The sequence below is a fragment of the Anopheles arabiensis genome, chromosome 3 (assembly GCF_016920715.1).
Source record: "Anopheles arabiensis isolate DONGOLA chromosome 3, AaraD3, whole genome shotgun sequence".
In the NCBI taxonomy this organism is placed as follows: domain Eukaryota; kingdom Metazoa; phylum Arthropoda; class Insecta; order Diptera; family Culicidae; genus Anopheles; species Anopheles arabiensis.
This window is the reverse complement of record NC_053518.1, coordinates 30,136,018-30,151,363: the sequence shown is the minus strand read 5'-3', so window position 1 is coordinate 30,151,363 and position 15,346 is coordinate 30,136,018. Positions and strand designations below refer to the sequence as shown.

Genomic DNA, 15,346 nt, shown 5'->3' with positions numbered 1-15,346 from the left:
CACCAACCCGGCGCTAATTTGATGACGTTTTTCATTTTTTGTGTGTTGGTGCTGGTGTTTTTTTCCACCGGCAAACGATTTTTGCAGTTGACAGGAACAAAACAGGAGTCAAAGCGGCGTTATGTATGGCCCAACAAAAAAACTTCATCACACTAAAAGGTTACTTGACATTCGTGACCGAGAAGGCGGAAGGATATGATGATTCCGTGAAAATTAATTCGCAGAATTGGAAGATCAATGCAATTTGGAGAGGGAGTTGTGATGAGTTGGAAAAACACGGGCTTCCTCATTGAGAGCCTGAATGTATGCAATAAAATTTACAATATGTTTATAAAATAGTTTGTCAGATAGTTGAAAATAGTTGAAACAGATTTGAGGTTTAATAGCTTCTCTATGAATGAGTTGTTTCTCATTTTTTTACAAATTGTGCTGCAAAACATAAATCTATCGATTTGTAACTCAGATTGCATACCTACAGGCGTTTACAACATGTTTAACAGATCTTAGGGATCAAAAGTATGCAAATAATGGGGGCCTTCACGATTCTAGTTAGTTTTTTGTATGGAGTTTGACAGTTGGAGGCTGAAATCATGTAAACAATCCATACAAAACCACACAAAAAACTAGCCTGCGATTTTCAGTCTAGAAAATTTTAGCCTAAAAGCTAGAATTAGATTCGAGTACCTGCTCGAAAACACGGGATTGTTTACATTTATCCCAAGGTGCATTAAAGAAATCAGGTGGTCGAATCTGGAATCAAAGTATATGTAGTCCAGGTGGTCTCATAGCATTTTTTATAACCAAATTTGAATATCACTTTTTGACAGAACGAGTGAAAACTTTTGCTCCAACGAGCTTTCTGGAGGCTTGACGAATATTCAAAACACTCTTAAAATCTTCATTTAGAAGCAGAAGCGATAAAAATCAGTCTTCTAAATTCATACACCTTGGGATAAGCCCACCTGTATATTATACTCACTTAGATAGCTGCTCGAAAACTGCTATACAATGCAAACAGCTGACAGGCTGAAATTTCAGCCTACGAGCTTCAAACGGAAAGGGCCCCAATATTAGGAAAAAAATACATAATTGTAAATAAATTAGTACTAAAAAACTACTTATTTGGAATTAACCTTAGTGGGTCTTCAAATTGCAACGCCATAAATCAAGACACAATCAAGCACGAAAATTAATTGCATAATTGTGCAACCTGGTCAAAACAAAATGTAAATGGAGCGTCGTTTATACGGGTACGTTTTAACCGGCTGTGCGTTTATCCGTGCAGTTAATAAATGACATTGCGTGCTGAGGAGGATATTTGAAATAACAGTTATCAGAGCATTTTGTCATAAAAAACGCTATAATTATTGCAAAAGTTTAAATATTCTCATTGAAAAACATGAAGTTGATAAAAACTGATTAGGATTTACCAACAATCTGGTTAGAGGACTAAAACATAACATAAATTTAAAAAAAATCAGAATGTTGTGATAAAATATATACTTTGACTCATTTTCCATGTTATTCGAGGTTCCGGGCGAGGTTCAGTCCCGATGAGCCCGGATAAACGGCGTTTCGCTGTATTTAGACGGAAAAGATTTAATTTTTAGCTAATCATGGAAGGCCTTTTTGTTAATAAATCCAATTCCGCCTGTCAGTATGCAATGTACACAACAGTACTAGCCTCCTAGCTATGCAAATCCAAACCCTTGTAACATTCTCCGCCAATTGTTTAAGCCACTAACGTAACAAATCACACTCATAAAATCCCACAAACACTTACCCCAAGCATCTTGTAAAGATCGTGTACATTGTAATTCTTAAACACCCAAAAAGACAGCGTAAAGCCAAGACATGCTCCTGCTTGAGATGAAGCTTATTCCACAACATTTCCTCTGTTCAAGTTCCTTCCCCGAGTGTAATCATACTTCATGGGAAGAATAAATTAAGCTCCTAAGCATCCTTACACGTACACACCTGCACCTTCCGGCCGGTGCACGAAAGTGAAACAATTTTCCCCTCCTGCAATACATCTTCACGGTGGTAGCATTTTCTAGGAAAACGGTTTAAAGTGAATACGATTTGCTGCTCGAATTTTGTGCCATTCTTCCACTCTGTTTGTCCTCCAATCGACTACAAACGCACGTGGCTCTCGCCTTTAACATTCGCCAAATTCCTTCGCGGCATAACAAACACAAACAGCAACACAGTGTAGAAAACCCCCCCGGCGACGATTTGCAGTTCATTAAAACGTTGTTTACCGGAATGGACGAAACGGGAATGTGCTTTTTTGCGGGCTGCTGTGCTTAAAATGTGCACAGAGCTGGCAAGTGGTTGGACTGAACCACGTCTCACGACTGCTTAGGTAACGGTCGGTCTGATCGCTTGCTCCCTTGTCGTACTCATCAAACCCCGTTAGGGTGGAATGTAGAATGTGACCCAAATTATCTTCCCCGGTTCTACCCACCCAACCCAGAGAGTGCTGAGAGGATGGTGAAGGAAATCATGCCTTTGGAACGGACTTCCCGAGCGGCAAAACTTTCGCACGCCGAGGTGGATGCAAATGAATGAAAATTGGACGAATCTTGTGAGCTCTAAGTACACACCAACTCGGCGTCGGCGATGATAGCCGTCCCGGAGTCGGGCCCCCGTCGGTCGAATCATCATCATCGTTCCTGTGATATGCTGCAAATGTTGCGGTTTTGCGTCGTCCTCTATTTGGGGGAAACATAATTTATCCCCATCCCCGTTCACAACCAAACTACTCGCTCACATGTGTGTCTCGTCTCACAAAAGACACACAAGGCGCGGTAAGATTTACTCGTCCTTTTAACGGTTATCTTTCGTGCTGTTGCTGTTTGGGAGTGTGTGTATGTGTGTCGCGCCCAGCCCGAACTTCCGCAGCACAAACCGCACTGGCACGGATATGTTGAGGTTGAGTGCTTCCGACAAGCGCACTTCCACACTTCCCGGGATGCTGCGTATGCTAATGACCGCTCGAAACACACATCTACAGCATCACCCGTTCGCCGATCCGCATGAAGAGGATATCGTTTTACCCTGCCCACTTTCCACCAACAACCGGTCATTATTATCTTCCCATTCCAATGGAAATGGCATTGGTGAGTGAGAAAGCGAAACAATAGAAGAGAGAAAGAAAGCGAGAAAGGTAAAACCTCCTTCCAAGTGTTCTAGGTTGCTTCAAAACCTCCCTTCACCGCTACCGTGTGGCCGTTGTGGTCGATTGAATCTTAAAGGACAACCGTCATCAGCAGCAGCACCATCAGCCGATCGTTGCTGGGATGGTGTTGCGGGCCCCGTGTGGTTAAATTTCCTCTACCACGCTCGGTTTGCTCCCTTTTTACTTCCACATTAACTGATTATTTCGACCACGAGCGAAACCGCTGGCCTGTTCGATTTCATTTTCACACTCCCCGGCACCGTGGTCGCCCCAACATCGCCTGGAAAGCGCTTTTTCGTCCTGAGAGTGCAGGTGGGTGTTTTGTGGCTTCTGTGTTTTGCGGCGGGAGTGAAGTTAACGGATAACGATCGCCATCATTGGATCGTGTGGAATGGGGTGAAGCGGAATGGGATTTGTTTTAAACACTTCACTGCACTTCTCAGCGCTGGCTGGCGCAAGGGTTGGCGTGAAACAGTAAAGAAGAGATTTAATAGGATAGGAAATTGGGGTTGCGCTACGCTATGGGTAGCAATTTGCTCGTTGGTGTCCTCTGTACAGGGAGGATTACATTACCTTGTGCACCTCATTAACTGCATGGATGAGTTGTAAGTATGACGCTTCTCGGTGGAGCATTAGGTTGGGTTGCGTCTTAAGTGCAGAGCGCCCGAAGGTATGCAACCTGCGGTGTTTTGTAGCACTTGCTCTCAATTGGTTTAAGCTTTCCCACGGTTTGTTACCTTGTTGGACCTATTGTTTGTTGTTTTAACTAACTTGTTTGTCATTATTTGTATCATTTATGGGATTCTTACAGGCATTTCAAAAATTGTAGCGTCAAAATCAAGAAACGAATTAACAAAAGCTTATGTTGGCTAAAAAATATAACAATTAGTCCATGAGAACGTTTCAATAGACGCTATGAAAATTTGAAACAAAAACTTTTTGATAGAATTCTGAGAATTTCTATTTCTGGTAATGTAAACAGGCAAACACATGTTTTTTTTTCAAAACGTACAAACAACATTTATTTAATGAAAAATATGTTCATATTGTGCATAACAGCATTAATTGTACGTGTTTGAGATAATTGAGCAATGAGAAATAACACCAAGAGCAAAGTTTAATGCGACCAAGGTTTCTGAAAATGGAAAAAAGCTAAGCTTGCATAAAGATGAGTTTTAGATGAGCTTGTTACACGTCCAAAGGTATGGAATAAATTGATTTAAATTTATTTTTTATTTACAGTCGTTAAATCATCAAAGCAATTATTAATTATTGAAACTATGCCTTTATATCTTTTCTAATAGGAATTCGATCAACCAATTCAAGTAAAACATGCTCTTGTTGACCATCGATGAACGCCTAAAGATATGCTCTTTTTGATGATGACACAATCATATAGCAAAACGCCTGCAGGTATGCAACATAGTGTTTACCAACAGCAAATCCTGTGCTTTCTAGCGTAAAATGTTGCATAATTATTTGCATTTCAATATCACTCCAATGTCAAATGAATAATCATCTAGCAAATCATGCGAAAAAGCATCAAAACCAAATACACAGGCTTTAAGTTGCTATTGGATCCTTCCGCTCACCTTCATTCTACAGGTTGATTGCCTCGTCTTGGTAGCTTAAAGTGTTCTACCCTTGACACCAAGCTGTTTTCGAGAATGAAGAAAAGTGATATTTCCGTTTCAATTTCAACCCCAAAAGAGAGCTGGCAAAATACACCTGCTTTCATTACTCGCCGCTTCTTGCATTCCTCACTCACCGCGTAGCGTACGAAAGATCGCATTTACTATCGCAAACTTCCCAATTCGCTGTTTGGCCACCCGAGACACCTTTTTCTTTTCCTTTTTTTGCCAACAGGGAGAGCTTGTCTCTATCTTCACTCCGTCCGAAAACTTTCCAACCGAAAGTCGTGCCGGCACATTCGAAAACCGTACTACCACCAACCTTCTACCAACCGAAGCAGTCCCCGAGAGAACTTTTATTATTATGAGCTAAACGGCAGAAATAAGAGGGAAATTACCTGCGGAAAATGAGTTCTGATTGAATTGCACCAGCAGGAGTGGCAGCAACGGTGGCAGACTCCTTCCCTCTTCTTTATGCTTGCTTCCAACGAGCGAGCACGTTGTCTGGGAATCACGTTGCTGGTTAAGCGCGTGCCGCCATCTCGGTGCTTTCCTGGTTTGTTAAAGCATACCCTGCGCCTATCTTTACGGTTCCCCGTCTGCCTTGTTGTGTCGGTTTGATTTCTGGTTTTGGATACGTACATAAACACACACACACACACACCCTGGTGCACATTCTGCTCGCATCCGGAAATGCTACATTGCTCCGTGGGAAAACGGGCATACAACAGGGGAAAGCTTTACGGAACAGGATGCTCCCTTGCATCATCCACTCCGATTGGAAATGATGACGACAGCGACGACGGCAACGACGCCGAGGATGCCATAATGGGAAGGATGATTGAAAATTATTTCCGCTTGTTTGCTTCCACGGCGACAACGGCCCGCCAATGTTCATAATTGCAGACGGGATGTGAGTGCATTATGCCGGCATTGTGTGTGCGACGTCCATTCGGGCTGGGGGTTATGTTAAAGGTATCGTGTGTTGTGCTTGGTTTGGGAGGATTCGACCCAGCATTCGCCTCGAAAGGATTCGCTTTCTCTAGCATGCGACGTAGAACAAAAGCCGCTTAGACCGTTGTTAATGGAAGAAGCTGCGGCAACATAGTTGCTTGCAAATACATCCCAATCCATAGCAACGGTTAGGACAAATAGCAAGGAAAAGCCTATTAAAACTACTCGCATTGCATACTTTAAGGCGGATGGATCGAATTGAACCGACAATAGCTAATTAAAACGCCTACATGTATGCAATCGTCATGTTTTTGATGGCTTTTAAGATAGAATGGTGTTTTCTCGTTGCATTTTATCAAGTATACTAAAAAAATGTGATGAAAGAAAGGATTTTTTAATGGAGTTTATAATAAACTTTGTTATAAATTCTTAGTTTGAATTGCGTATGAATGAAACCGAGTTTCATTCCGTTCTTAAAAAAAATAATTCGTCGTAAATATTTAAACATATGCAGAAGTTTGCTTCTAAATTATACTTCCAGTAAATGTCTTTTTTAGCCATATTAATGTTTCTAAGGACAATGGTTTGCATTGTAGCCAAAATTTCAGCAAAATCTCTACAAAAGGTTAAAATTAAACAGAAGAATGTTTCGCACACGAATGTTAGCGCACATATAAGCAGTAACTTTTTATCTTTAAATTTTCAGCGAATGAAAGCGATTCGAACAATCGTCATCCGGAAGCTTCTTTTAACAGAAAAAAAGTGGAGCTGCTTTTAATGACGTTTTCCGCCGGGAAAAAGAAACCCCATACAAAGGGAAGGGCGTCTCTGTTCTCGCATCATCCATAGTTACAACTCTCGCGCCGAAGTTTTTGTAGGTGGGAAGTAGCGGAGAGCGAAACGATTTGTTCGCCTACGGAATCGAGAGTTCCAATATTTCGCCCACTCCCTCCCCGATACACTCCTCGAATCCACGAATTTTTGTACTCTCTGTACTTGAATTGAACGAAAGCGCATACACAGCGCAACAACGCAACCGGAACAAAAAAGAAAACGGTGGAAAGATAACTCTCAACTGCAGTGGCTGAAGCAGCGTTTGCGTGGGGGTTTGGGAAGCAAGCATGCAATAAGTAGCCAACGGAATCGGAAGGAAGGAAAGTGGAAAAGTGTGGGAGAAGTCGGCAAAATGAAATAAAATCAATAGAATGCTATAAATTAAATTAAACACAGACAGACAGACAGCTCGCTCCAAACAGGACAGACGTCGACAGGCCCTGTCCGTTGGAAACAGGAAACAGGAAAACAGGGTTTGCAAGCGGAAAAAGCATAACCGAGATTGGCCCCGTTGTAGTGGCGATGTCCCTCTTGAAGGTTCTCTTTATTTCCATTTTTTCCACTTTTTCGCGTTTGTTTATTTCCCCTCTCTTTCGTCCGAGCGCTGCTTTACACGAGGAAAAGGTAAAAATGGATCCGTAGGTTTTATTTGCACACCAAAAGGAAGGCTTCCTGCTTCTTTTTTTTCATTCGCCGCCCATTTTATCGCCTACCTGTCTGGGAGGTTGCGGGCGTTCTCTTTTTTTTTATTTCGAAAGCGCAAATTTTTCTTTCAGTTCGGTTGAATGTACTAGAGCAAAATTAAACACACATAAAATAGACGGTGTGACTTGTGCGCTCCTTCTCCTTGCTGCATTATCAGTGATGCATTTATTGCGTTGGGCTATACCGGGAACCTTCCCTCCACCACCATCATCTTCATTCATTGCTTCTCACCCAAAAATCCACAACTAAAAGTAACGAAACCAACACGCGTTGACTGCAGTTCAAACAGGGTACATCTCCGCTCTTACGATACGCAAGGTACGTAAAACAAACCAAACGGTTCCGGGTTTCGAGTGAGCTGGAGCGTTGTGTTTTCCGCTACAATATGGTTTCTATGAAAAAGTGCCACATTTACTAAGAATTGATAGTGAACATAAAAGATACGCTTGCGTGCTTTGCCTTTTTTCGTCTCTGTGGTTTCCTTACCAGGTTGCGCCTTTCCTTTATGCAATGTGTCAAATTTCAAAACGATTCAGCAAGCAAACAAACAGAAGCTGTTCTCCATTTAACGGGAGAAATAAAGCAACTGATTCCAGTTTACATTAAAGTTCATCTGATAAGCATTGCAAAGCATTGCAGTTGCTTCTTCAACGCAGCGCATCGAAAGTTAGACAACGAACGATCGGAACACAAAAGCCCTTTTTGGGTTTTGGGAATTCAATCACAGAAGGAACTGGTGTTCGCCTCGAATAAGGCACGAATAAGCGTAATTTCAAACCATCGAGAACAATGTGAATTCCTTCCGTCCCTTTTTCGGTCTCTCGCTCTCTCTCTCTCTCTCTCTCTGTATCCCCTTTTTCAGTTCAGGAAGGTGAAACTGTATGTTTTTGGTAAATGTCCTCATCATCATCATCATCATCATCCCCACGCTAAAGCTAAGCTCGCGCCATGCTATTCGGAACCATTTTTCTACTCCATTTGCAGGGACGGAGAAAGGCGAAAGCGAACGCCTTTTTAACACATACACACACACACACTGCAGGATGACACATTGCAGGGCTGCCATTGAAAATTGAAAGAAATGAGAATTTAATGCTACACAGAAACCAACGACAGCACACAGTGGGGCATTCGTATTCCCTCTCTCTCTCTCTCTCCCTCTCTTTTGCTACGTTCGGTGAGGGTGGTTCTGGTGTTTCGATTTCAGTGTATGCCTGCCATACACCTGGTACGACTGAATCCCCCGCCCCAATTGGGGACGCCGGGCGCTTATAATCACATTTTTCTTCAATACGACACAGCGCATTGCCCGCATGTCGACAGAAAAAAGGGATATGCCCGAGGGATGGGATGATGAGCGCACAAACGCTCCAGGAATGCCGTGGGGCACGTTGCAGCATACACGTTGCAGTTCCCGATTGCAAACCGGGATTTAGAATGGCAGTGTATGTGTGTGTATGAGTGCATTGTGCATCGAAAGAAAGGGTTTATTAAATTCCACTGCAACCTGTTATGGACTAATTACGGAATGGAGTGGAACCGGTGGAAGCAAAAAAAATTAGCTAGCTAAGCTGCACAACACGCTCTAATTACATCGCAGCGGAGTAAAAGGGCGGATCAGAAAACATTTTTAAAACATTCATTAGCTAAGCATTGCTTCATTGTTAATAGCCGTGGTCTTTCTTTCCATTTCATTTACTACAAGAGGAGCTCATGCTTCATTGGTATCACACCATCCTGAGGTTTTACTTTTATTATTAGTAGTAGCGGATAGATGCATCGGAGTGTCCTCGGATGGAAGAAAATCATAAAGAAGGTGAATAAAAAACAAAACAAAAAAAAACCCTGAACATAGAAAGCTTCTCTATTGGTGCAAATTGATTGTTTTTTTATCTTTTGTTTTCCTTTGCCACATCAGAAGGGTGCAAATAAATTCCTCTCTCTCTCTCTCTTTTATATCGCCTCTTATACACCGTTTGTCTCACTTAAAGTGATCGTCCGTTATTGCAATTCAGAAAGCATTTTCTCCTTCTTTCTTCATTCGTGTTAATGAAATGATAACAAAGTGTGCTGTGCCTGAAATCTAGCTGGTTTTTCAACTGCATAAGTGTCTGTGCCTTTGTTGCCATTAATGATCGACGACAGTGCCGTTAGCGTAATGTGCGTTTAAACTCATAAGGACAGGGACAGAGACGTGAGCTTTCACAAAAGGGAATGGGAGGAACCAATGGGAATGTAAATGGGAGTCAAGGGATGGCTACGACACACTCTACACACACATATGTATGCGGATGTGCTCTGCTCACAGTACATTGTGCTTATACGATCACTCTACACTATTAGCAAACTACAAACGGGGGAGGGGGGCTCTTTATATTCCTTTTCTCCTCTCACCTTACCTCAAACATCAACAGCAAACAACAACATCAACAACTAATGACGGATATTAAAGGTAAAAAACGCACTATCTCAACCACAATCAACCAGCTGGCTTAAAAGGGAAGCTAAAATACACACACACTGGGCTGATTCACACGTTTGCCACAAAAAAAAATCGTGTGCCGTGTGGCATGTGGGAGAGAGTTCGGAGTGCAAAGGGGGGGAGAGGTGCAAAACGGTAAAGGTTGTTGGTGCAGACTAAAGACGTTTTTTTGTTCTAAGCACGGCTAGGCACGTGCATTGCTTTTGCTATGATTCTACTATCTGTTTTTCCCACTTTTTCTCTCTCTTACTGTACGCTACTCACACACTCTACAGGTCTGTTTCTTGTTGCTGTTTAATGGTTGTGTATCTATTTAGTATGTTTTTTGTCTCTCTTTTTATGTGTTGATGGCTACGGAATTACGATCGTTGGTGATTTGGCGAACTCCTATACTAAACTCGTCACTGATGCTTGTGATTTACAGGGTTTTCCAATGGGTTTCTCATATTTGTGCGACACTTCTCTTGACTCTTTCCTATGGGAAGTGAACTTCATATGATGGAAATTGCACTCTATTGCATCCTATTTGGACAGGCTCCTTGGAAATTCATATTGGATTTGTCCAACAAGGGTACTATAGAGTCCAATTCCCATTACATTATGTTCATTTCACGTAAGAAAGAGTCAATAAAGTGTCTGCTATGAGAACTCCTCGAAAACCCTGTATGATGATATCTGTGCTTGCATTAGGAATGCTTTCCTCTAACACTTACTTAATCTTTTTCCTCTCTCTAGCGTGCTCTTCACTTCACGCACGCACTCACTGATACGAACAATTTTACTAGAAAAAAGGCACATCTTGGATATAGTTACGGTTCTTTTTTGTTTAGTTTTTGTTGTAAAAAGCGTCTGTTTGCAGTTTTCTTTTCGATTTTAAAAACCACACTCTTTGCGGTTCCTTTCCCTCTTTCCTTTCGTTTCCTTTCGATTCCTTGTAAAGAGACACCAAAAACTGTACCATTCTTCCGACCACCATCCTCCCATGTTTTTGGCAAATGGATTGTGCTTTTTTTTCTTCCATTTAATTCTTCCAGTTTTTACTAACATATTAAAATATGGTTCTGTCTTTTGAAAATTCACTATGTTTACTATATGGCGGGACCGGTTGTTTTTTTTCGTTTAGTGTTGCTTCCGTTGTGTAAAAAACGTTATTCGGAGGTGTTTTTTTTGTAAAACTTGTCATTGGGAGTAAAGGGAGTGAAAAACGGGTGTTTCTGCTGGAAAAGTAAAACTCGGTAGGGATGCGGAACCGATCGTTGCCTTTCGTTTTGTTTAAATGCCTGTGTTAAAACATCCCTTTTCCTTTGTCACCCTGTACCTTTTTATCTCCTGCTACCTCTCTCTCTCTCAATCCATCTCGCGTAGCGAACTCGGAGGAAAATGTTCAATAACGACCTGTATAGGGGTAGCAATTAAATATAGTTACAGTAATATCCCATTTTTGCTCTAAATTCCTTTCTCTCTGTCTGTCTGTTCTGCCATTCTGACCACCTTCTCTCATAGAGTGATTCAAAGAACGGTTAATAAACCGCTTCCGATTGCTTCGTTGGCGTTCTGCGTTTCCCCCTCAAACGCTCTCTCCGGATTCGAAAAGGGGTTGGTAACGGTTGTGGCGTTACCATCTGATTGCATCTTCTCCACTGATGTTGGACTGCATCAGCATCGTCAGTTGATTCCAATGTTAGTTTTGGAACCCATCGTCGCCTTATAACCCTACTTATGTTTCATCGCATTTTCGCGACTCGTCAAAATGTTGTACGCACAGCCCAATGCCCACGATATTTCGTGTCCGTCAATCTTTTTATACAGCTGAAAAAGGTAGGCCAGCAAAACAAAAAAACAAACACATTATAAATCACAAACCGAGATGATGAGTGAGTCTACTAAACAAGTTCTTACCTTCAGGGGCGTTTTTGCCTTCAGTCCGTAACCCTCTTCGAGCAGCGTCGAGATGAAGACCAAATCCACACACATGAACGGTTGGTCTGCGTTCGCTTCCGCGCAAACCTCGCGCGATTTGCTCACAAACTCGCCCACCGTCGTCTCGCCACCCTGCATGGGATCTAGAAAGAAGTATAACAGAGCGACATTAAAATTTACGCTCACCGTAATAAATCATCACCAACAAAAAAAAACCCTTCCTTACCAACAAGCCCCGTCTCGATCGCACGATCAAAGAAGTAGCTAAAGGCCGATATTTCGTGCTGCTTCAGCGTGACCGGCTTCGGCTTGAGCGTCGGCAGCAGCTTCTGCTTTACGATCGACGCGCACAGCTCGTAGTCGACCACAGGGTTCTCGGCCGTCGCCTTCGGATTGTCCTTCCCGCTTATGTAGTACTGGCCCGTCCCGTACCGGAACAGCTTCTCGTGGATGATCGGATTCACGCACTCGCTCGACAGCTTGGTCTGGTTTTCGGCCGCCCGGTGCGTAAACACCGCGTGCCGTATCGCGTGCAGCCCCGCCCCAAGGTAGCTGTTCGTGAACACCTCCACGTACGAGCTGAACGTGGGCACCCGGTGCATGTAGTCCTTGTACAGGGGCGTCTGCGAGACGTCGCGCGGCGCAAACGTAACCTGCGTGCTGCCACCGCCCAGATCCAGCGCCGCCACCGTGTTGCGCCCGGTCAGCTTGCCGAGCAGGAAGTTGACCGTGAACCAGGAAAAGATGCCCTCGTCCGTACCGTCCATGATCTCCACCGACTGCGCGTTCACCAGAAAGCCGGACGATTTGAACAGCTCGCGGCAGGCAGCGAGCAGTGCTTCCGCTTGGGCAGGCGGGAGCAATCGCAGCCCGGCCGTCGCCTTCAGCACCAGCGGTGTCTGGGACAGCTTCGCCTCCGGCACCACCCGCTTTGCAAGGTCGAGCAGTTTACCGATGCTGGCCGCCCCTTCCTCCGGCCGGCCGGCAAACGCCGACAGGCCCGGTTTCGACTGCTCGAACAGCTCGTAGTCTAGCACGAGCCGCCCGTCCAGTGTGCCGTGGTGAAACTCGAACGCCAGCACGCGGCTCCCGGTCGAGCCGGCATCGATCACGACGGCGTAGATTTTCTCATGGTACCCGAGCCGGCCCGCAATGCCGTCGATGATCGGATGGAACGAGTCGGTGTACGCGCCGAGCAGGAAGATGAGCAGCGACGCGCTGACCACGAGACAGATGAAGGAAAAGCGCAGATTGCTGCCGCCCGGTCCACCGCCGCCCTTCGAGCCGCCCTTGCGTCTCGAGCCGGCCGGTGGCTGTGTGCGTTCGGACGAGTCTTGCTGCTGCAGCTGCAAGGAGGGAAGCAAAAAAAAAACAAAAGCTATTAGTATCAGTATAAACACACAAATGAGGGAGTAGAGCTATTTGTTTTTTTTTTTACTAAACACCCGGATGAGAAGTCCGGGCTCAAGGTAAAGGCATCTACACAAAACGTGCAACTCATTCAATTGAAGACGAAGTTGCCTAATCATCGTCACCCCCCCCCCCCCCCTCCTAAAAACCCCTCACCCAGCTCACAATCGGCACCATTATCATCACGAACGTAGCACAATCATAGCAAGCCAACGGTGACAAGTGGTCGCGATGGACAGATGAGGGCGATAGTGTGGGGTGGGGAGCGGTTACCAAAGAGCAACCAAAGGTTTTTTTCCTCTTTTTTGCAGACATATCTTCCCAGGCATATTATTTACCAGTTCGTACTCGAATCCCATCTTGGCTGAGGTGGAGGGTGCTGCTGGCGATAGAAGACTTGCTGGGCTATCTTATCTAAAATTCAACAAAAACAGCGGGTGCATCGTTTGCAATCCCCTCCTCCCCTTCGGTTCGTTGGTTCGGTGGGCCGGAGTAGTGTTGGCATTCAGAGGAGTTCGATGAGGCAAATCCACTGTCTACGAGTAGATCTTTTTCCGTTCAGCCTGTTGCAGCATCCGACACAGAACATTCAAGGCTGTGCATCCAACTGGTGGGTGGTGGGTATGTTGCAACAGTCGACCCACAGCACTGACCGAAAGGGAAAATGGCACACTTCGTAGCACACGGAACGGAAACTTTTCTATATGGCCAATGTGTGTGTGCGGGGGGGACACAAGGGAAAAACTTTCCCGCCCCGAACGAACAACAAAAAGGAGGAAACACTCGCACGCTTTCTAGCTACTTCCATGCACTACAATACACGCGTGCCACACAGCCACAGCAGCCTTTTGCTTACATTTTCCGAGACCATTTTTGACGTTTCTTCGTCACCTGCGCGAAAACCCCCGGGCAGCCGCAGAACAGGGACCGATGCGGTGCGGTGCGGAAGCAGAAAAAAGAGAAAGAAACAAAACTCCATCACTAGCTTACCTTCCGGTTTCGTAGGTTTTGGTTCGCTGTAGGCATTTTGCTATGCTGCTGTGTTTTGCGATCCGGCACAGTAAAAAGGCACTCGGTGTGTGTGTTTTGGGGGACGAGCGAACGGACACAGAATCCGGTCAGCGTTTGGCAGACGTTCGGACGGGTACACAGGGAGAGAGAGGGAGAGGGAAACGAAAAAACGGTGCGGCCTTGCCGTGTACGACGAGCCGACTTCAATTACGCACGGCAACGAAAGGGCAAAACAAAAAGCGGCTCGCGTACCCGTTGAACAACACGGGGGACGGTGCTGTCTCGTTTTCCGGGCGGTTGCAGACCGGCGAACAAAATTTGACAGCTCAGCGTGTCATTGAATTGGCATACAACAATTCGAACTGTCTGTTGAACAGAACCAGGCTCCGTATTGATTGTATGCGTTCGGAATGCCATTGTAGGCAAAGCTACCCTTTTTTACCCTCGTATGAAACGCCAAAATGCTTACCCCGCGGTGGTTTTGCTGCCTGCCAAAGGGTTGAGCCTCATTTTCTGATGAAATGATTTTGGCAGTGTGCGATGAATGTGTTTGGATCTGCGGGTTGGTTTGCTAGAAAGGAAAGAAAGCCAAAAATTATCAAATATGTATTCAAACTGGGAAAGGAGTTAAAGAGTAGAAACTCTAAGAACAGAATGGAAATGCCTTTTCATTTTTTGCTACAGAAAGTTAAAGCTAACGGAGTGAAAAATCATTTAGATTTAGTTCCAAGTAAAATCGTCGAGACAACCTCGTAGAAAAATAAGTTTGAAATACCTACCATCTTCAAAGCTTTCAATTTATTTCGTTAAACGTGTTATTGACAACAGCAAACTAAATTACTAAATACCAAAACTAAATACTAAATTTGGGATTAGATTTTTTTTATTATACTGGAGGCTTACGATAAAAACACAAAAGTTGTTCTTTGTTTGAACTCTGAAGCTGGAATGAAAACATGTGGTAACAAAACACTTCGAAGTTTGACAACTGAAAGACCACTGCCAGACACGTCGACAAAATCACCGTAACAAAAACATTTAACAGAAAATTGACAGATGAAAAGTAACGCATCGTAACACTTATTTTTAACGGACGATCAGACCGCTGCCAGACACATCGAAAAGAATCAGCATAATGAAAAAGTTGATTAATGAAATGTAAAGCATTCTAGCGCTTTTTTTTTCGGTCAACCCGTCGGCGAGCCGTTTGACGTTCTT

The 15,346-nt window shown here is 44.1% G+C and overlaps 1 protein-coding gene across 2 annotated transcripts; it reads right to left on the bottom strand.

Annotated features, from left to right (window-relative positions):
* Positions 1 to 10,871: 10,871 nt before the first annotated feature.
* On the bottom strand, positions 10,872 to 14,369 carry LOC120901418 (ectonucleoside triphosphate diphosphohydrolase 5). 2 transcript variants are annotated; one of them, XM_040309348.1, is made up of 4 exons: positions 14,108 to 14,369; positions 11,934 to 13,053; positions 11,687 to 11,850; positions 10,872 to 11,596 (listed from the first exon to the last, which is right to left on the bottom strand). In XM_040309348.1, exons 1-4 carry the CDS (start codon positions 14,141 to 14,143, stop codon positions 11,501 to 11,503), a joined length of 1,416 nt encoding a protein of 471 aa, XP_040165282.1. In that variant the 5' UTR covers positions 14,144 to 14,369; the 3' UTR covers positions 10,872 to 11,500. The 2 variants fall into 2 exon arrangements, with proteins under 2 accessions (XP_040165282.1, XP_040165283.1); XM_040309349.1 differs by lacking the exon at positions 14,108 to 14,369 and adding an exon at positions 13,456 to 14,002.
* Positions 14,370 to 15,346: the final 977 nt, after the last annotated feature.

What these genes read in the sequence shown, in the direction of transcription:
- LOC120901418 (XM_040309348.1), bottom strand. Translation starts at nt 14,143, where the DNA reads ATGCCTACAGCGAACCAAAACCTACGAAACCGGAAG. An exon ending in GATCGAGACGGGGCTTGTTG is followed by an intron (nt 11,851 to 11,933) that starts GTAAGGAAGGGT and finishes ACTTCTTTCTAG; the next exon opens with ATCCCATGCAGGGTGGCGAG. An exon ending in AGGCAAAAACGCCCCTGAAG is followed by an intron (nt 11,597 to 11,686) that starts GTAAGAACTTGT and finishes TACCTTTTTCAG; the next exon opens with CTGTATAAAAAGATTGACGG.